The 21,313-nt window shown below is 35.0% G+C and overlaps 1 protein-coding gene across 1 annotated transcript in view; it reads right to left on the minus strand.

The window, feature by feature from the left end:
• Window positions 1–5: 5 nt before the first annotated feature.
• CDH10 (cadherin 10, type 2 (T2-cadherin)) overlaps window positions 6–21,313 on the minus strand; it is a gene marked incomplete at its 3' end in the record, with an annotated part of 63,976 nt that continues 42,668 nt past the window's right edge. Inside the window, exons 5-10 of the mRNA XM_009894160.1 lie at window positions 18,320–18,507; window positions 15,165–15,418; window positions 11,750–11,886; window positions 9,559–9,680; window positions 2,213–2,321; window positions 6–256 (exon numbers count right to left, since the gene is read on the minus strand). Of these exons, the coding sequence (XP_009892462.1) occupies window positions 6–256; window positions 2,213–2,321; window positions 9,559–9,680; window positions 11,750–11,886; window positions 15,165–15,418; window positions 18,320–18,507 (1,061 nt within the window). The remainder of the gene's footprint in view (window positions 257–2,212; window positions 2,322–9,558; window positions 9,681–11,749; window positions 11,887–15,164; window positions 15,419–18,319; window positions 18,508–21,313) is intronic.

The raw sequence follows: 21,313 nt of genomic DNA on the forward strand, positions 1-21,313 counted from the left end.
TTACCTAGCAGGATAATGATGCAAAGGAGAATGGCCACCAGTGCCCCCGTGCTGAGGCCCGCAGGGAGGAGCAAGGCCTCAGCGTTGCAGGACTGCATGTTCCCCCGGCTGTCGCAGGCGCACACACGAATGGTCAGCGTGCCAGTGCTGCTCTGGATCGGGTAGTCATTGTCCGAGATCACCACTGGCAGAAGGTAAGTACTGATTTCATGTCGACTAAAGCCATTCCTTCTCGTCAAAATTCTGGCAGTGTTATCTAGATTGATTAAAATATACTGTTGTAGGGTATATCAACATAAAATGTGTCATTTATAGTACATGCAAACCATCATATTTTAGAACATTAGAAGCATTTTGAAACTGTTCCTGGTATCATAGTGATATCTCTCTTTTTCTAATGACATTCCCATTTGATTAGAAAGCTATTTATAATTTTTTTATGTACGTCTGGCCCATTCCTCTGTGCCTCTGAACCACCTTTGAGTGTGATTTGAAAAGAGAATTTCTCCAAACCTAAAATGGTTTATAGATTAATGCATGCAGTGCGTGACACGGTTCCAGTTCAGGGCTGAGGCCCTGAAATGAAGTGGCCAATTGAGAAAACATAACCTTCCACTTCACGCTGTTCGACAAGCACTCTGTTCTGAAAGATTTTTTCTATGGCTTTTCTCTGACAACACCCACAGGAATGCTATCTGTAAACTCAGTATGAGATTTTCCACACCAAAACACTTTCAACTTACTGTAGAAGAATGAATTATGTACCTTAGCATGTGGAGTAGGTTTTGTGGGTAAAAATTGTCTTAGGAATTCAGAAAATATGAAAGGTGGTAGGTATTCCTGCACAGTTTTGGGAAGTGAATTTACTAAACTGTATTTGTTGCAGACATATCTTACTTGTATGCAATATGTTTCAGCATCAAATGCTGTTCACTGAGTGGACAGAGGGAAGGGAAAGAATGAATAACAGGGAGAGGCTATTTCTTCTATTCTTAGGGCCACAACGCTAGGGTGTGAGCCAACACTAAAGTTGCTAACTTTGTAGGCCAAAAGAGAGGAATTACAGGTATAGCCTGCATTATAAGGAGAATTTAATTTTCATCATACTTGTGGATCTCTTGAGGTAAGTGGTTAGCTATCTTGCAGGCTGACTTCAGGCTGAATTAAAATAACCCATGTGCAAAACCAAAGAAAATTATTAGATAGGATAGAAAACAAATAGCAACCTCTATACCTCTGCACACTCAGGACCTACTCACCAGGATATAATCTTGTTTAAAATATTAATTTATTTTTTTTTTCATAGTCTTCATGATGTGAAACACAAAGTTTTCTTTTATTGCATCCCTTCATTGCTTTTGGGAATCTGTATGCTATTTGTTTTCACTCAACATCAAAAACTATGTGTCTTACATATCTTTAAATACCTTTGCTGCTGGGTATTTTATAAGATGCCCAAACAATTTTATTTCAATTCTTTACTTTCCCGACTGTTAGAATTTTTTTCTCTTCCTAAGCTAAATTTTTTCATGTTTGCAGACTATTACTTCCTGCAATCTTCATCAGGAAAAGAGGATTATTCCCATTGTCTTTATGCAATATATTTGAAGGCTGGTACCATGTTCCCCCTTATATATTTCTTCTGTAATCTAGGACCCCCTCAGTTAATGACACAGATAATGAAGGCCAAAATGGGTGTGTAGTCCCCCTTCCTCAACAGAATCTTCTGAAAATTTTCTCTGATAAAGAAGATTGACATAGGATCAAAAGAAAAGCCAAAGTGGCTATGTGCTCAGAACTATTATTTTCATTAATGGTGAGAAAGATGACAAACAGGAGACCAGGGGAGTCGGAATTATGTGACAGAAGGCTAAAGTGACAAATCCAGACTTGTCAGGTGAAGACATTTTTTAAACCTTTTTTTCTTCTTCAGTCAAGTACTTCATCTGTCTACTCACCCCAAACCAACACTGTTACCAATTTTCTTTATAATTTGTTTTATCACATTTTTGTCATGCCAATTTTTGCCTCCCTTACAGAGATAAAAATGTAGAAATCCTAAACCACAAACATTGAGGTAAAATTATTATTCTTGAAAGCAGCCTCAATGGCTTCTCTACTTACTGATAGACATCAAAAGCAAGTATATTTCAGGAATATACATCAGACATCAAAGATAAAACTCCTTCCATGGAACAGGCATAAATTTTACCTTCATTATCCTGAACAGTGAAGTTAGGGTTAACAGCAGCTAAACTGAAGAAAAATTTTTGTCCACCAAGAGGGTCATCTTTGTCTACTGCACTTATGGTTTGAATAAGCTGCAGGAAAAAAAGCAAGCAAACGAACAAAAAAAAAAAAAAAGAAAACCAAAATACACCTAGGTTTTTCATACAGCTGTCTGATTAAGACTAGAAGTGTTAAGACAAGTACATATTCAAACTATACACATATTGACTTAATCTGTAGAACATATTCAGTGAGCAAATGTTAAACAAGTGTACCATTTAAGTTTTTCCAACAAGAACATCCATACATTTTTCATGTGGTGCTACATGTACACATATAAAATGGCCAGCTTCTGTCTTAGTCCTCTTCTATTTCTTTTTTTCCCAATATATGTATTTATATATTTTTGTAACTGCATAGAGGACAAAACTAGCCAAAAAATAGTTTTATCTGCCATTTAGGTTGATTTTATTCTTCATCTCTGATCTATCATCTTAAATTCAAATCAACAGCTAAGAGAGGAATTCAGAGGATGTTTTATATTTTTGTAATAAAAATGCTATTTTATCAAATAGATGTTTCTGATAGGATACAATCATAGACTCTTTTTGGTTGGTAGAAGAGTTTTAAGGTCATTGAGTCCAACTGCTAACCTAGCACTGACAAGTTACCACTAAACCATATCTTTCAGCACTACATCTACACATCTTTTAAGTACCTCCAGGGACAGCAACTCAACCAGTTCCCTGGGCAGTCTGTTCCAATGCTTGACAACCCTTTCAGTGAAGAAATCTTTCCTAATATCCATCCTAAACCTCCCCTGGTGCAACTTGAGGCCATTTCCTCTTGTCCTATCGCTTGTTACTTGGGAGAAGAGACTGACCCCCACCTTGCTACAACCTCCTTTCAGGTAGTTGTAGTGAGTCTCCCTTGAGACTCCTTTTCTCCAGGCTAAACAACCCCAGTTCCCTCAGCTGTTCCTCATAAGACTTGTTGTCTAAACCCTTCACCAGCTTCGTTGCCCTTCTCTGAACACGCTCCAGAATCTCATTGTCTTTCTTGTAGTGAGGGGCCCAAAACTGAACACAGTATTTGAGGTGAGGCCTCACCAATGCCGAGTGCGGGGGGACGACCACTTTCCTAGTCCTGCTGAGCACACTATTTCTGATACAAACCAGGATGTTATTGGTCTTCCTGGCCACTGGGACATGCTGCCAGCTCATATTCAGCTTGCTGTCGACCAACACCCCCAGGTCCTTTTCTGCCGGGGCAGCTTTCCAGCCACTGTTCCCCATGCCTGTAGCATTGCATGGCGTTGTTGTGACCCAAGTGCAGGACCTGCCACTTGGCCTTGTTGAACCTCACACCATTGGCCTTGGCCTACCCATTCAGCCTGTCCATTCAGCCTCTACAGACCCTTCCTACCCTCAAGCAGATCAACACTCCTGCCCAACCTGGTGTCATCTGCAAACTTACCGAGTGTGTACTCGATCCCCTCGTCCAGATCATTGATAAAGATATTAAAGATATTAAAGAGAACTGACCCCAATACTGAGTCCTGGGGAACACCACTTGAGACCAGCCACCAGCTGTATTTAACTCCATTCACCACAACTCTTTGGGCCTGGCCATCCAGCCAGTTTTTCACCCAGCGAAGGGAAGTTAAAGTTTGAAATTATATTTCAAAATGAAAACCTAAGTTTCTAAAACAAGATTTTTTTATTTATTGGTACAACAAAATGCACCAATAAGATTCCTGAGATGAAAAATGCCAGTTAGATTGTATATATATTACAACACTTGCAAAACATTGTAGCACATTCTACAGATGGGCAACCTCAGAATGGGATGAGAACCTGGTGTCACAATTCTCCCAGTAAGCTGCATCAGGTCAGTTCAATACTTATGTTGAGTGCTTTCTGCAATGCCTACAAAAATGTTTGGGTATTTTGGGGGAAAGTAATGGCAAGCCCTTTATCAACATTTGCTTATCTGTCAGGTAAATCCATGTGTGGCTTTTTTTTCTATGAAGTTTTTATACCTAGGGGTGGCAAAATGTCATTTTCCAAACAAAATATAATTTTTGACATATTTATTGCTTTATTTCAGAGTACTTTTTTTTTATACTGTAGCAATAAAAACTGTACCTATGGCCAATTTTTTGTGCATGCATGCGTGAATGTTCAGTTATGCTCTTAAGTTTAACTTCCGAAAATAGGTTAATCTTTAGCCTATGTCATTTTTGTTCTTCATTTCTGATTCATCATTTTAAATTGCAGTGTTTTTTCAAGCATGGAATTACATCTAATTTTTGACACTACTTCCCTGTGGCATACTTGTTAAACACTTTTTGGTTTTCCTCTTCCAGTTCATCCAAATACAGCAATTTCTCTTCATATCACAGCTTTTGTCAGGACTGATCACCTTTAACATCAATAATTGCAATGTACTCCTGTTTGCTTTAACAAACGCAACTTCTCTCGTGTCCATCCAGAATACAGTAACAAATTTCTTCATGTGGCCAGGACTGGATTTCTCTTAATGCAGGAGCTCGCTTGCTTTCTCAACTGGAGTTTCGGCTTTCTCTAAATTTGTTTCCTCACATAAACCTCCAATAACTTACTAGATAAACAAAACATAATACAAACATAGAATATTACTTGTTTCTAAAGAGTTAAGCTTTTAATTAGTTATTGAGTAACTAACAAATAAATCTTTAGAGGCTTTTGCAAAATTAAGTCAAGAAAACACTAGCCCATTTTACTTTGCAATTGGAGACCATGAATGTAGTCATATATTGGTGTTAAGCTGATGAAAACTAACTCCTCCACTTCTCAGTGTCTGTACTTAGTTTAAAAGCAGTAGGCAGAATTTTTTACAGCCTAAAATCTTTTATGGTTTACAGGGATTATTCACCTACTACAGCACTACTGACCAGTGTTCTTCAGCAGAACAGACAACAAGAAAAGATCTCTTATTAATTCCCCCTTTCATCATTTGTTGTATCAATTGAAGTTCTCTGGGAACTTCCCTGTGCAAATACTGATCACATTTAACCTTATGATACATTTTGCAAACAAATTCAGCTAATTTGCTTACATTAGGAATAAAAAACCCTAAAATTGCTTGGTTTTTTTTTTTGTTGGAAGCATCATTTAGGTATTAAAATGTAAGGATAATTCAGAAATTTGGCTGACTAAATATTATGCAGTTTCTTGACTTGCTGACAAGTTTCTTTAAAAGGCAAAGTTTTAAGGGTGATCTTAGTGAAACAATGTGTTTAGATACATTGTCACGTTTACAGCACTTCTAAATTGAATTGTAAAATACATCACGAAGAAAAGCATTATTTGCTTTGCTTTTTTCAATTAGAAACTAAACTTTCAAAATACTTATAATTTTTTTTTTTTGCAAATGAGGTTATTACTGGAAATCCACGCTGGAAGTGCCATACTAGCTCATTTTCAAATGAGGCCATGTACACATTCCAATAGAGCAAGTACTCATCATCTCCTGTCTGACCAGGCAGTAATTGATGGCAGGGTAACTACTTAGAGTCCCTTAAATATATGCAAATCCAATTGAAGAAAAAAGAAACATTTCTTACTGGGTATGCCTCTTTATTCATAATCAACATGTACATTAGTAGCCTTTTCCCTTTCTCAGTGGCTTTCAAATATAAACCTACAATTGAGAGGAACTGAAATGGCAGAGAGGAAACTCTGCCTTAAGATCATCTACCACCCAGTGTTACATTGTAAATATAGACAATCGGTGTTGCAGAATATCTGCTAATCTTAATGCCCATGTTTGTTATTTCTTACTAAAACTGATTAATACTAATCATCAAAGGTTTTAGTCCTCAGTTTCTTAAATTTGTCTATACTGGTTTGTACTGTTTTTCAAAATGTAGTTAAACATGCAGCAGTAACTATCCAGGAATGAAGTACTTAAGTTTAGTTATAAGGGACCCTTTGGAGGAGGAAGTAAACATGATGATTAACTTCTACTGTCCCTCTGCCTTCCTATGAGAAACTAATTTAACAAACTAGACTTTTAGAAAGTGACAGACTCTCAGGAAATATCTGTTTTTACAAAGAAGTTTAGAAGGTATCAATACTGTTCCAAAAAATAGATATCTAGGAAATCTTTTGTTTCCCTGGAATTGCCATAAAATTATTTTCCATAGCCTTCACAGCTACAGCAGCTATATTGGCAATTGTACTGACACAAAACAGTAGTCATAATCTAAGGGGGTTCTTATATGATGTAACATATACCAGTATGTATATGATACCTGCACAAACTTATTTAATGTTGGAGTTTTAACAAGAGGCAAGCCTAGTTCTTATTCCATTTCTCCAGGCAATGTGTTCAAGTGCAGAAGTTACTGTTAGTCCTTCTTTGTTCTGACTCACATGGGACAGGTCAGGGGGAATGCTTTTGGTTTACATTAAAAAAAAAAAAAGCAAATAAACAGAAGTTGCAAACATTATATTGCATACTATTTGCTGACGGCATGGGTGACTATATTAATGTGTTATATCCTGTTTTACACATGGTTTAATACAGTGTTGTTTTCCTCTTAGACCAATCAGCTGTGGGATACCGCTATTAGACCCACAGTAAGTTGCTTCTCCTTGCTAGCAATGCCACAAAGCAGTAACAACGGCAGGGAAGCCAAGGATGTTAGTCCGTGTTCTACATCAGAGGATCTTCAGAGGCTGGCTGCTGAGCTGCCAGACCTGTGGCAGCTGGGAACTGACAAAACCAGTGGGAACCCATCAGCCCAGATGTCCAGCTCCCAGCTCCTCTCGCCTGGGTGTGGAGGACAGCTGAAATTCTTTGTGTACAGGGCTGCAGCACGCCGAGCATTTCTCTCCTTTCTTCCACTCACCTCCTACTGACTCAGCCTTGTACAGCTCACATGAATGCCTCTGTCCCCTTTATGCCATCGCACCAAGATTGCCCTCATTTTTGGGGTGGTCGAAAGAAGAACAACCATCAAAATGGCATTCTGCCACAGGGGTTCCTTGTTTGTAGCTTGAGCTTTTTGGAACAGAGTATTCCCATTGTTTGGAAGGTCATGGTGTGATCTGACATCAGCAGTAACAGCAAGCAGGAAAACAATCACGGGCCCATTGAGTCACTCAGACTCCAAAAACTGCATTTCATAAAAAATACTCTCCCTCTCTCTCTCGCTATATATGCATATATTTGTGTGTATCTATATGTATATATACATATACACACTTACAAATATATATTTTATATATATGTAGTGTGTGTACATATATATGTGTGCATGTATGTGTATATGTCTATTTTATATATACTTCTATATAAATTAAGTAAATAGAAATTTTGAGGGAAAATAAAGAAACTGAAAAACTATAATATTCGTTAAAATGTTTGTTAGTAGGAGATAGGAAATACTTAAATGAATACCACAGAATTCATGACTGATGAAGTATCCTAATAGTTTCAGTGATATAACAGAAGATTTAAATTTGATCGTGGATCAAAGGTAATTACGAAAACTTGAAAGGGAAGAAAAATAGCATAAATGTGGGAGGAACCAAACTTAGAGAACCGTGTTCAGTATGGATTGATTAGATTCAATCTCTCAGGATGGAGTGAATTCCATAATAAAAAGTCTTATGATCTACCAGTAAGCAAGAAGAATATAATTACATTCAAATAGATTATTCATGTTATCCTGCATTGAATATTTTTTCTCTTTCTGTGAATTGTTTTCTTTAAACAATCATTTGCAACTCAGATTTTTTTAAAAAAATGTTTATATTTATAGTCTTTTTAGCAAACTTGGCACTTTTTTTCTGATAGAGGAGACACTACTGAGCTCTATAATAATTTAAATAAGCGTTTATGGATAGGTTCACTTCTCACATATTAGTTATAAATGATTAATGTGGGTTTTTTTCAACTTTTTATCTGGCAGCCTTTTCTGAACACGAACAGAAAAACAGTGTAGTGCAGAAATAACTTTTATGTTTACTTTTAAATTATACTAACCTTAATATTCTAGATAGCTCAGAAAAATAAAGATCTTCAAAATATTTTTACATGAAAACATAACTGTTCTCTTAAGCATTTCCTGTACCCTCTATAGTTAGTAACCTGGATGAAATAGATTCTAAAACCTCAAACAGAGTAAGATTGGTGGATTAAAGCATTAGTTTTGGGGTTTTTTTACATGGGATTTTCTTTTTTGTGAAACTGGAAGAGGAAAATTCAGTGTTCTACTTTTCCTATTCTTAATCCATATCTCATATTGAAAGTGATTAAAATATTATTTTAACATTTATAGAAGACACTGCAACTGAGAAGAATTCTGTATGTTTAGCCAGTGACTTCTATTTATCTAACAGCTTGAATTATTTTATAACTCTTGTAGCAGACAAATGCCATTGCTCAGTACCATTAGATATTTTATGCATTATGAATTTGGGGCTTAAATCCTCTGTACTAATTTCCAACTGATGTTACTTTAGAAAGAAGAATGTTAACCTGAATGTGAAATTTCTAATAGAACCTGAATACCATACGATGGGACTCAAACAGCTAAGACAAGGTGGCACTTCTCCCACATTCTATTCAAAGGTGCTAACATGATTTCACTGACGAAGTACTGCTACCATTTTAAAGGATTTATTATTGGCTGACTGTGCTCTGAGATATGCTGTGCTGTAATAAGAAAATATTTTTTAAACAGTTCTAATAAGCAGCTGCCTATTAGCCAGTCATTTCACTTAAACAGAAATACATATTCTGTAGCGTCTAAGAGGGAAAAAAAAAAAGATTAGGTTACCAGTTAAAAAAATGTATGTTTTATATTTTCTTTGCAAAATTTTTTTGTGCAATAATAAAAGTCTAACAATCACAAAAAAAAAAAAAAAAAAGGCTATGACAGCTGTAGATGCCTGTAATCACCACCATCCACATGGATTGAAATATATCTGAGTTTTGCTATTTGGCAGTTTTTGAAAATATAGATCAAATGTCTTAGTAGTTACATATAACATTTTACTATGTGAAAATAATGGTAAAACTAATTATGACCATGTCTTTGGACATATCTAGTCAGGATGTAACAGTAGTACAGGGCTGGAAAAGAAAAGTCATAATTCCCACACTGATGCTGTTGTAATATATTGATATTTCACTCTGAGCCTCACCTACAGACCTACTTTGCTTTCATTTTTAACATTTCAAAAGCTATTTCGGACATGATTTCTCCCAAGCAACAGGCAATGATAAACAGTTGAGTACCATAGCAAAACTGGATAGTGTTTATCAACGGCATACCTGTCCAGCTCTTGCATTTTCACAGACAAAAGTATCGTAGAATACAGCAAACTGTGGGGCATTGTCATTAACATCCAAAATTCTTACGTAGACAGGAACACGGGTAGTATCTTTAGGATTGTCTGACAGGAGAAGAGAGAAGAATAATGAATTTATTTTCCAAGTAAAAGTTTTCTTTTTTCCTCCAAATTTCATGAGCAATAGACATGCAAGATTAGGTATGAAACTGGCCAAAATTTAACATACAAACTGATACCAGGTAAGAATCAGGCCTTCTGAAAAATAAGGAGAAATTTTGCTTAGAGTAAAAAATAAGTTAAAGTATTGGTATTTAGTGAGCAAGTAAGATTTTTCACAAAAATAGGGGTTCCAATTGTTAATAATTTATGTAAATATAGTATATGAAAAGTATGCCCACTACTATAATGACAAATTTCATTATTGGGTAGGCTCAAGAGTATTGTTCTGCTATAAGTTTGGGTTTTTTTAAAATTTTAAATTTATTTGTGATCTGTTTTGTTTTATCCAGAAAACACATTATTGATTTTGTGCATAGTATTATTTAGAGTGCCCTCTCATTAGTATAGGTTAATTCAGGAATACAAGAGTCTCTGTTCTCACTTGCTGATCTAGTTGCTATACCAAGAATCTGAAATAATGCCTGGGAGTAAAAAAGTGCAGCCATTTATTGGAATTCTGCTAGAAGGTAGCTATATGATTTTGCAACTTTAATAGAACAGGATAATTAATGATAGAGATGATTCAAAACTACGTGGTTTTGTGGGTTTTTTTTATTATTTTATTTATTTTTAAGCTTCTTAAAATAAAACCGTAAACATTTAGGAGTAGCTGGCATTAAGTTCACTTATTGTTAATAACATGTTTGCTAAAGAGTGAGATGTGGATCTTGACATCCTGAATTGTTCAAAATGGCAGGTTTAGGGCATTGTTTTTCATGGCCTTTTGCATTTTTGTACTCACTTTCCAAGTATTTTCTGTTCTTTCATACTTTCATACTGCTTTCCCATTGAGTTATGCTTCACAGGTAATATTTTTAAAGTTTTAAAGACCTAAATCTCTCTCTTCACTTCTTTCTCCACACTAATGTACCTCTTTGGAGAATGCTACCTACTGCAACTAGGTCTAGAATGTAAATTTGCTCAAAGTATCCTGACAAAGAAATAAGTTTAGTGCTATGATACAAGCATACAAGGTTACTAAGTTTTTTCTTTATATAAATACTTCTGAAAAGCATTCTTACAACATTGGACAGCACTGTGAAGGACTGTAAATTCAGGATCATGCATCTCAAGGGAAAAAGGAAGGTTTTAAAAAAATGTACATCTACCAGGCATGCTCAATACAACCAGCCTATTACTCTGGACTACAGAAATGGGGACAGGCAGGCTCAGAGTGGTTAATTGGCTGGACACAGTGTTCCTTGTAGTTCTCTGCAGTGTAGTTCTTGCCAGCCATGTTTCACTGCTGATCAGCATTTTTTTCTTTTATTCTGACTAATATAGAATTAACCCTAAAAAATCAGTGTCTTTGAAAGCAAGTGATCCTCACCAGCTGATTTCAAAGATCAGACTGTTGACCCTTAGAAAATTTTCTGTCAGGCGATTAGAGTTAATCTCAATATTGTAGCACGTTTAAGAGGAGCTCTGCTTTCTTCTTTGTACTTTCAACATGAAAATATCTACGGAGCTGATTTAAATAGTCTAAAAAATGTTACAGCTTAGGGATCAAATTGAACCTAGCTTGTAAGATGTATTGATTCCAAGAGCTGTAGGTGTAGTTACCATAGGAAGAGACAATGAAATTATTTCTAAGGAAATGAAGAAAACAATAGAGACAAAAACATAGATTACCATCCTGAACTCTGCTACTTTAATGTGCTAAATCATGCAATTTTTCTCAAAGAAAAGGAAGAAAACAGAATTACTCCAGTGTTATTATTTAATTGGGTAACATAGCAGAAGTAACTGGGACATTAAAGGTCAGTGGTGTAAGTAGCTGAGCAAAAAACAATGAGGAAGCGGCTGCTCTTAGCTACCCCCAACTTACTTTCCCAAAATATCTTATAGAATAGGGCAGGGGGGAAAGAAGAGAACTTTTCTCTCATGAAGTCCCAGCTGGAACTTTGCAGGCTAAGGAAAACTGAAAGGAAAGAGAGACCAAATCAGCTTACTGATCTCAGCTGCTATAACGCTAAGATTGTGCCATTGAGATATCTCACGGTCAAGTGGTTTAGAAGTATAGATGGATCCATTTCCAGAATGAATATTAAATATCCTGTCAAGGTCAGTGTGACGATCTAGGGAAAACCTAAATATTATAAAGAAAGAAAAAGTATTGTCAAAATGATAGAAAATGGAAGAAAGCATATGTTTCACAACAAGTCAATAAAGATTTTACATTCTATACATTACATTACAAAGGTTAGTTTTGAGAAGACATATATTTAGTTTCTGTAAAAACTTAACAAAATTCTCAAGGTTAATTCCATAGAATGAGGAATAAAAATTGCAAGAATTGCATAAATATGATACAACAGTGTAATAATATTTGATCATCTAAGCTTTTATAGACATCTATAAGAATTATAAAAAATAAGTCAGAATTTCAACATGATGATTAAAGAATTGTTTTAATCCTAAAAGGAAAATTGTCTTTGATGTACTGTTCCTTCAGACTGAGACTGACAGCTAATTTATGAGCTTTTCAAAAGTATTTTTATAAGCTCAGCTTCTATATTTTAGGATATATTAATTTACTAGAGATCAAGTTTTAAAAAAAATCTCTATAAAAATATGTTTGCATGCAGAATTTTCACTTTCATGAATACATTGATATTAAAGGACCATCTATGTTGCTATAGTTGCTATATTTCTGCAGGCAAAACTTCTACTAACACAATATGGCAGAATGTCAAACTAGAACCAGAAAATTGCTCTTTCCTCCATTTTTTCTAATATTTAACACTGCCTTCAAAGTTAGGATTGAACCTTTGATGTGGAATTAAATGTAGGATTTTGTGAAGTACAGAACATATATCTAACAACCTGGCAGAATTGGGCCAAATTAAAAAGAGAAGTCTGCTTGTACACTTGTACAGTGCAATAGAAACAATTGTTCATGTTTCTATGAATTTTTATGAGTGATCTAAACAGTTCATCAAGTGTATCTGTTTTTACTTACAGTACTTAACTAAATTGAGCCAAATGAATAAATACTGCAATATGAAAATAACATCTATAGCATTTTGGTGGGTTTTGCTTGTTCACTCTACCACACACAATGACATAAATATGTAAAACAAACAAACAAACAAAACCCCAACAAACAAGCCAACACCAAAAGGAATAAAAAAACCCCAAACACAAAAAACAAAAGGAAATTAAAACAACCAAAAAGACTTCTGAAAGTGAAGGAAAGACTTGCTCAATTTTTTTTTTTACTACTAGTTGACTGTAATAACTGTTAGTTAGAATTAAACAAAAATCTGTTATTTTTCAGAGAAACTATATTTAAAACTTTTTGGCCTATATGATAAGCATTTTATTTTACTTCATCCATGGAAGAAGTTTTAATGAGGAAAAGATCTTATTTTGACAGCACTCTAGTTAACAGTTTTCAATAGACAATAATCACTTTGCTAGCTAATGAGACCTATTCTACATTCTTTCAGTAAAAATTCCATACCATTTGATAATAGCCATGAGATAATCACGTACTTTTACCCCATCATATTACTTCTAATGGCCTGAAAATGCTACCAAAATTATTATTTTCAGAAGATATTCACTGAACAGAAAGAGAAATTAGTGCAACAGGAAGCTATTGGCACTCAATTTATAGGAAGTTGAACTTATATAGAATTTTAATAAACAGAAACTAATGTTTTAAAATAAACAACTAAACAGAAAATAAATAAGAACTGAATAAATTCTACAATCTGAAGCTGTAAGTTTTTTTTTTTAATAGTAGTATTAAAATATACAAACTGCTCTAATTTCAAAGTATGACAACTTTCAAAATACTTTAGTTTAAATGTTAGCTTTTCACTTCTGGGGTAAAGGCATAGTACTTTGTATTTAATATTGATATTGTAAGAAGTAAAATCTTGTAAAAACTTATTCTAGGTAGTTGTTCGAACTAATATACAAGGTTGTTTTAGAAGCTGAGGAACAGAGCAAATACTAAATGGAATTCAGTCTATCCAATGTAAATTGTTTCAAAGGTCTTGTCTTCAACTAGATAGCATTAAATGAAAGCTAAAGGGAATGACTGTACTATGAAGAGCATTTTCACATATATCTTTGACATTTTTCTTCAAGAGAACTAAATCTAGATTCAATAGTATGTTTGAAATTTTAGAAATTTCTTTGCCCTATTGGTTTGCTCCATATGCCTCTTCTAAATTATTTTCTATGGGAGAATGAAAAAAACATGAACAGAACATAGAAAAAATATATAAAATAATCTTTATTTTGCTACTCTCTATAAATAACAGTGATGCGGGAAATACCTGCCACAGTTCTTCAATTCATCAGGTTGTGTCAGAAACAAAATGTGCCAAAGCTCATTTTTTTGTTCTTTTTCCAGTCACAATTAAGAAAATATAACTACTAAAATTGTCAGTTGTGTCATGCAATTAGAGTGTATAAAAGATATAATGCTAAGTTATTTATATATTCTTAAATTTTAGGGGCTTGGAGTTATGTCTTATCTTTTCCATACACACAAATCACCGTAGGAGAAAGTTAGATTCAGTTTCATTTCGTAATCCAGTTTTACCACCTGGACCTCATTAAGAAGTATGTGGCAATTGACTTCAAAGTCAGTAAATAAGGTTCTTTTGCTGGAATATGACTTTTGCACTTTGTTCGGTATTTCAGACAACACACATCTTGGACACAACTTAGACATCATCTTACCTGTTTATTTTAAAGCTTGTTATAGAAAAATAAACCAAAAAACCCACCAACCCACACCAAGATATCGTTTACTGCATTCAGTTATATGTCTTGTAGTGTGTAGGATCTAATAGTATACATAGGAAAGATTTTTAAAGATATTAATCTTTCAATGTCTAATTCCTTGGGTTATTTAAGCACACACAAAAATAATTTTATCCTGTATAGCAATCACTGACAAACCTACAAAGCAGGAAGCACCAACCAGAGCAGGTGAGATGAGCACTGCATACATTCCAGGACTGCCCCAAGGAAGCATTAGAAAGCTATGTGCACTTCCTGGGCCACAGATGGGTTTGGCATTTTTTCACAGTGTGAAGCAAGAAGTAGTCCTTAAGAACCTACTTGAAATCAATGTGTAATTTTATAAGTTTTTTGAGATTTGAAGTATAGAAAACATTTCATATGTCTTCTCTTGTGTGCAAGTGAATGGCTATTCCCTGAGGTGTTAGGAGGCTTATGGACAGCACCATTCTCAATTCTTTCTGTCTCTGGAACACTAATAAATAACAGAAAAAAACATTAGCATCTTTTTCCTGTGCACAATGTTCACGTCAAAATTCATGTTGCATTACTGTTTCTCTTAATACCTTTAGCAAGTGATGTGTTTACAGAGTGGAGTATTACCTTATTGGACTTGAGGCCGAATCAGGATCCCGTGCCATTACTGTACCTATTATTGTCCCCAACTCAATATCTTCATGCACCTCAAAAAGGTAAGATGATCTGCTGAAGATAGGAGGTTCATCTACATCTTCTACAGAGATTTTCACTATGGTTGTATCCTTAAAAGGCCCGAGATAATAAAAGCGTGGATCCACATGGGTATTCTCAGCTTCTACTTTCAAGGTGTAAAGTCGTCTCGTCTCATAGTCCAGTGGCTAAAAATAAAGATGATGATAAAGTTTATTAAATTACATTACATATTGACAGATGTTGACCTATGCACCTAATGGAAACCGAAGAGGACTCAAGCCTTGTCAGATCTTGCCCTGGGTTGGGGAACCGCAATACAGTTCAAATTTTCCACAGCATAAAGATCACTTTCTCTAGTAAGAAATTTTCATTGTTTCTAGAGGAAGTTTATCTTCCTAAATATTATTTGAATTATCATAGCACCAATAAGCAAATGTTTCTCAGTGTAAATTTACGAATTATTTAGTGAATTTTGCAACTCTTTCAAAGAATACGGATTTAAAACGATCACATAAGCATTTACAATACTTGAAATACAGACTTGAAATACTGACATTTCAGAACAAGGTACTTAATAGTAGTATTTCTCAGGAAATACTATAAACTCTTGGATACTCAAAATAGCCTGAGTACCTTTATTGTCAAAGAAACATAGCTGGCCTTAAATATCAGGGATGTTTTTGGTTTCTTTTAAGGAGGGTGTGTGTGTAAAAGTTCTCTATATCTAGTGAAACAGTAAGAGCTTAATCTTGTTCTTTTTCATTTAATTTAATGAATCCAACATCAGAGATTTGACATTTTTGTCAGCAGTTCCTTTTCAAAATGAAAGGAGGAATGGTCCAGGGTTATAATTAGAAACCATTTTGGATAGAAAAGAACCTCTATTTCTTCAAATTTTTCTAACTGTCATAGAAGAAAAGTGTTAGCTAATTAATGATATTAAGGAAATGAACAAGCTGAGAATTTAGCTTTCTGACACAAAGAAGATTTCATTAACTCCCCCAAAATCTCAGGGAGATATCAAACCGGTGGTTTTCATTCATCAAAATGGGTGGTAGAAGACTTTTTTTTTTCTGCCTAACTGCTTTTAACTACAAATTAATGTTCATGAAAGATGCCAGAAATTTAAATATTCTATTTAAGAGCAGAAAAATGCAGTCCAGTAAAAGAATGAGTTTTCCCCACTGCACCAAACTTGTTTAAAAAAAAGCAGAGGAGAAGGAAGGATATCTATAAATATAATTGAGAAATGCAACACAGTGCTAGAGCTAGATTTGAGCTAGATGCTCAAAACTTGAGCTAGATCTGAGACTACCGGTGTGCCTCTGAAGTGCAGCATTCTGCTGTTAAGGGATGCTGGCTTCAAGCCTAGAAGCAAAAAAGCTATGTTAATCCTGCTTTATTCTAATTAGCTGGCTTAATTTGCCCAAAGGTGCGTCACACAGATGTAGTTAACTTTCTTCTAGTACATTCACATCCAGTTTGGATATGTCTTCAGACTATGCTGCAAAACATGGATATAAAACGTGTGGATTATACAGGTATTCCAGCATATCAGCAGTAATGAACAAAGCTGCTGCCCAAATAGATGGAATTTTGGCAAAGCAATTATTTTGTCTGAGAACAAGTATAGAAAAACTTGCATAGAAAGAGTTCTTTTGCAGCAAGTATTAAATTCAGACTTATTAAGGGCTCAGTAAAGGAACATCAGCTATTTGTAGTTATTCACTACTGAAAACAGAAATGACAATCAATGTGGCTAAATAATAAAAAAATAAAGAATATTTTCATACATGAACAAATATTTTCACACATGAACAAACTGAGCATATCTTCTTCCTTGCTAGTTAATGCTGTTGTCTGCTATCCGTATAAGCTACTTATTTATCAATATGAGAAAGCATCCTGAAAAAAGCAAAATGTGTTAGATTGCTAATGACAAAATGAGAAGATGTTGTTCATTAGCATTTATTGGTGACATTTTTGGAGCTGCTGTGTTATAGCTTAAGAATTTTTTATCCTTGATCCAGTTATTAGACTATTTTTTCAAGACTGTATTAATTTAATATAATAGCAGCCTGTGTGAAAAATCTGAAGCAAGCAAGAAAGGAGCATCTCAAGAGAAGCCTTCACAAACTTCTAGGAAAAGGAAAAATATTGGGTCCCAAAGTTTGTATTTTCGTTCCTTCCCAGCCAAACCTCAATGCTGACTATGAACATAGAACATAGAGATTAAAAAGGAACACATTCTGGTCTTTGCAGAACTTATCTTTTCCTTGGTTGCCATTACCAAGGGATGTGGAGATGCATTTTATAGTAGTGTTTAATTCATTACTCTATGCTTAAGTTTTAAAAGCTAATACAAACGTCACTTTATGCCAGAAAAGCTGCCTGAACTCCTTAGAAACACATCTCAAAAACCCAAAGAAAAGGACTGAGGGACTTTTGTGAGGGAAATTGTTGAGAAGCAGGAGAATGGTGTTTCTAAGAGTAAGAACTTACATTTCTAAAGTGCTCTGATATGCAAGACAGAGGGCAGAACTAAAGCTAGCTCTGAAACAGGGACACCATCATTATTCTCTGCTCATTTGTGAACCAGCTGATGTGTTGGAAACAGGGACAAAACAATACAGCTTGCAACTCATCTTCTGTGAACGTGTTTGTGTTCTGGCATACACTGGTCACCTAAATTGATGAGAACCTTCTAGATAACGGAAATCTATGTCTCTCAATAGGGAGTGAACTGCATATTGCTCGCTAAAGAAAATAGATTACAAGAATGCTAAAGAAGTCTGCATTGGAAATCACAGAGATAATTAGTACTAACACGTTGGGGATGGTCCATTTTTTACATACTTTGCTGGCAATAAGGCTTTAAACTTATGCTGCATCTCAGATATTGTTACCAACTCTTATTTCCAGTTCATCTTAAAACGAAATAGTACCGCTCAGTCACTGATTGAGGATGCTCGCAAGTGTTAAGGAGTTAGAACACGGTGTCACATGACCTAAGCACTTTATTCCAATGAACATTTGTGGCATAGCATTGACAGCAAAACCATTTAGTGGATGTTGTTAATAGACACCTTTCGCACAGTTATGATGCCTTCCTGTGTGTCCTTCTGCGTCACAATATCAAACATATCTGTCCCGTCGCCATCTATAATTCTGTATTCTACTTCTGCATTTTTTCCAGTGTCTGCATCTGTGGCTTTGACACTGCCAATGGCTGTCCCAACTGGGGAGGACTCAGGAATGCGGAGATGAATGGTACCTGTCAAAGAGACAAAAAGCCACTCGTGAGCCCGGTAAGCCATTACACATGCATTAAATAACATTGTGTCACACAATAGCTGATTACATATTTTTGTGTATCTTTTATTCTCTAAAACTAGCCATTTTATTCTGGGAGGATGGGCAAAATGTGAGGCAGAGAACTATGCAGGGGAAAACTTTAGGTAGAAGATCAAAAACAGAATCGTAAAAACCCCAAATCAGTGAAAAAACAATCATAGAAAAATAGGTTTGAAAAGGACCTTTTTTCTCCTGTCTCAGAGAAGAATCAACTATGTCTGTACTTTTCTTGTCTATGTCGTTCCTGAAACATCATCTGGAAAGACTGTTCTGTGCACAGGCACACAGGCACACTGTATTTTTTTCCCTTAAATATCTAAGGTGAATGTTTTGGGATACATTTTATGTCTACTTTATTCTGGAAGCAATACAAAGAACAGAACCCCCTCACTTTACTGGCCAATTCTAAGCAATTTCAGCTTTCAAAATCAGATAGTCAGGCACAATGTTAAATTAAATTGAATGACATCTTAATGCAGGCATAGGTTTTTGAAAATCCACAAGCAGAAGGAGTGCCTATGCTTGTTAAAGCAGTTAATTTATACTTAATAAGGCTTATGAACATTGCAATTTTGGTTTTGTGCTACTTTCTCTAGCTCAGTCGTATCCCTTTATTGTGGTGTCATATAGCTGATAAAAAACGTAGGAATAAAAGTGTCATCATTCAAACATGCTGCAATAAACTGAAATAAATATTTTACTATACATTTTAGTATTCTCTGTTTGAGCCTTACTGTGCAAACTGTAAATAAAGGTTGAGACCTCTGTTCTCAGAAGAAGATTTTAAAATGAATGCAGATACAGCTGTCATTCCAAAGATGAAAGCTGTCATCAAAGATCTACAGAAAAACATTTTCTTCTCTAACCTTAGTTAAGTGTTCCAAGATTTGCTGTTTTACTTAGAGACTTCCCAAGCAAAGTAAAGCGAGTTAGAAAGATAGTTCAGTTAACAGTAACACAAAAGCAAAGTGGAAAAGGCCAGCAACCACAACAGGAAAAAGTTGAACAGGCTACCCAAAAGGCAGCACATATATACCTTAGTACAAATAAGAAGTACAGAAAAGTCCATAAAGGGGGTTATTAGTTTTGTGCGATCAGGAAGAATTGTGGGGAGTGAGCAGTGGCAAGGCAGTAGGGGAAGACCACTGGCAATCTGATCTTTTCATATCATCAGAAAGCATAGGTGAGTCATGTGAGGATTATCAGTGTTGCTTAATAGAGTACATTACAAGCCAGCTAAAGAGTAACAAAGGAACCAATTTTGGTTTTGGGAACACTCACTGAAAAAAACCCTTATTATTCATTGAGAGATTTGAGAGTTTCTCTCATCCTACAGAACTAGCTTTTTCTGTTCCATTATTTTATAGTTTGGCAAACCTAAAAAAAAAAAAAAGAAGCAAAAATTCAAAAAAATAAACACATACACATATAGTTTGTAATTTAATATTGAATGAAAAATATTGAAATTTAATTTCTTCATATATTTTTACTTAGGTAGCTTTTGATATGAAACAGATATGCAGCAGCGGAATTAATACTTTGTGGCCATATACAGTCCATATTCTATTTATATGAATTGATTTTTGCTCAGTTACATTTTACTGTTTCCATCGAATGATTTATCTTGCATTTGCTCTGACATTTTCATTACCTTTCTCTAATACCTAAATCTGTGTACTTTGCTACGTTAGTATATAATCTCTCTGTAATCGCCTAATGGTTAAAAAAAAAAAAAAACAAACAGAAGAAAAAATAGCCTCTGCTCCCATTTAGTATTTATTTAGTAGTATGTGAGACTATGGTAAAACACTACTTTTTTCTCAATTAATATTTATATCTTATATTTAGTTTTACGGTGTGTCAACTATTCTCCACATTTTTTTTCTGGAGTATTTAAAACTACATACCCAAGTTATTCCTTGTGGACACTACTTTGACTCCAACTGCAATACCCAACTTGTTAATTTAGTCTACAAAGTGGTAAGAGCTCATATCTTGAATTGCTAGTAAGGTAGTAGAAAGAGAGAGTGAAAATAACCAGAAACCTGTCATCTGAAAGATTATTTTATGCCTAACATATCCATTTATAGAAATCTCAACCATAGTATGAGACACTTCGTTTTATTATTTTTGTCACTGAAGACATTTAATGCATTGACTAAGTATACGATGCAGTGCAGCTTTAGACACTGTATCAAAACACAAACTACACCAAACTAGAATTGTTCTTGCAAAACTCTGCTGTCTATCCTTTTTCTCTCACTTCTCTTCTTCCTCAAGGAGAGTAATTTACTGTTTGCATTTACTCTGGTGAGTGATGTTCTTCCATTTACCTGTCAGGAATAAAAATGGGAGGATCAAGGAAAGGAAAATCTTTTCCATATACTAAGGAGAGTGGAAATCAGATGGAAGGTTAAAATCTACATACTTGTGTCTGGAAATACTTCAGTCATAAAAATGAAAACCCAATCTTACTCATGTTTACCCTTCTGCCCATTTACTCTTGAATAAGCACATAATGTAAAGGTAAATTTTTTTCTAGAGTAATACAGTCTATAGTCTCACAGAAGACATGGGCTGCCATAACTCAGATGCACCGATCTTCAGTCAGACTCAGGCTCCTAATTCCATAAAACGCTTTTTCCATTTATCATTAGTTGACACCATCTACTTTCTTCTGAAAACACATGGAAATATTAGTTGAAACAGAGATCCAATATCTGAGG

Source organism: Charadrius vociferus, unplaced genomic scaffold (assembly GCF_000708025.1).
Source record: "Charadrius vociferus isolate BGI_N301 unplaced genomic scaffold, ASM70802v2 scaffold481, whole genome shotgun sequence".
In the NCBI taxonomy this organism is placed as follows: Eukaryota; Metazoa; Chordata; class Aves; order Charadriiformes; family Charadriidae; genus Charadrius; species Charadrius vociferus.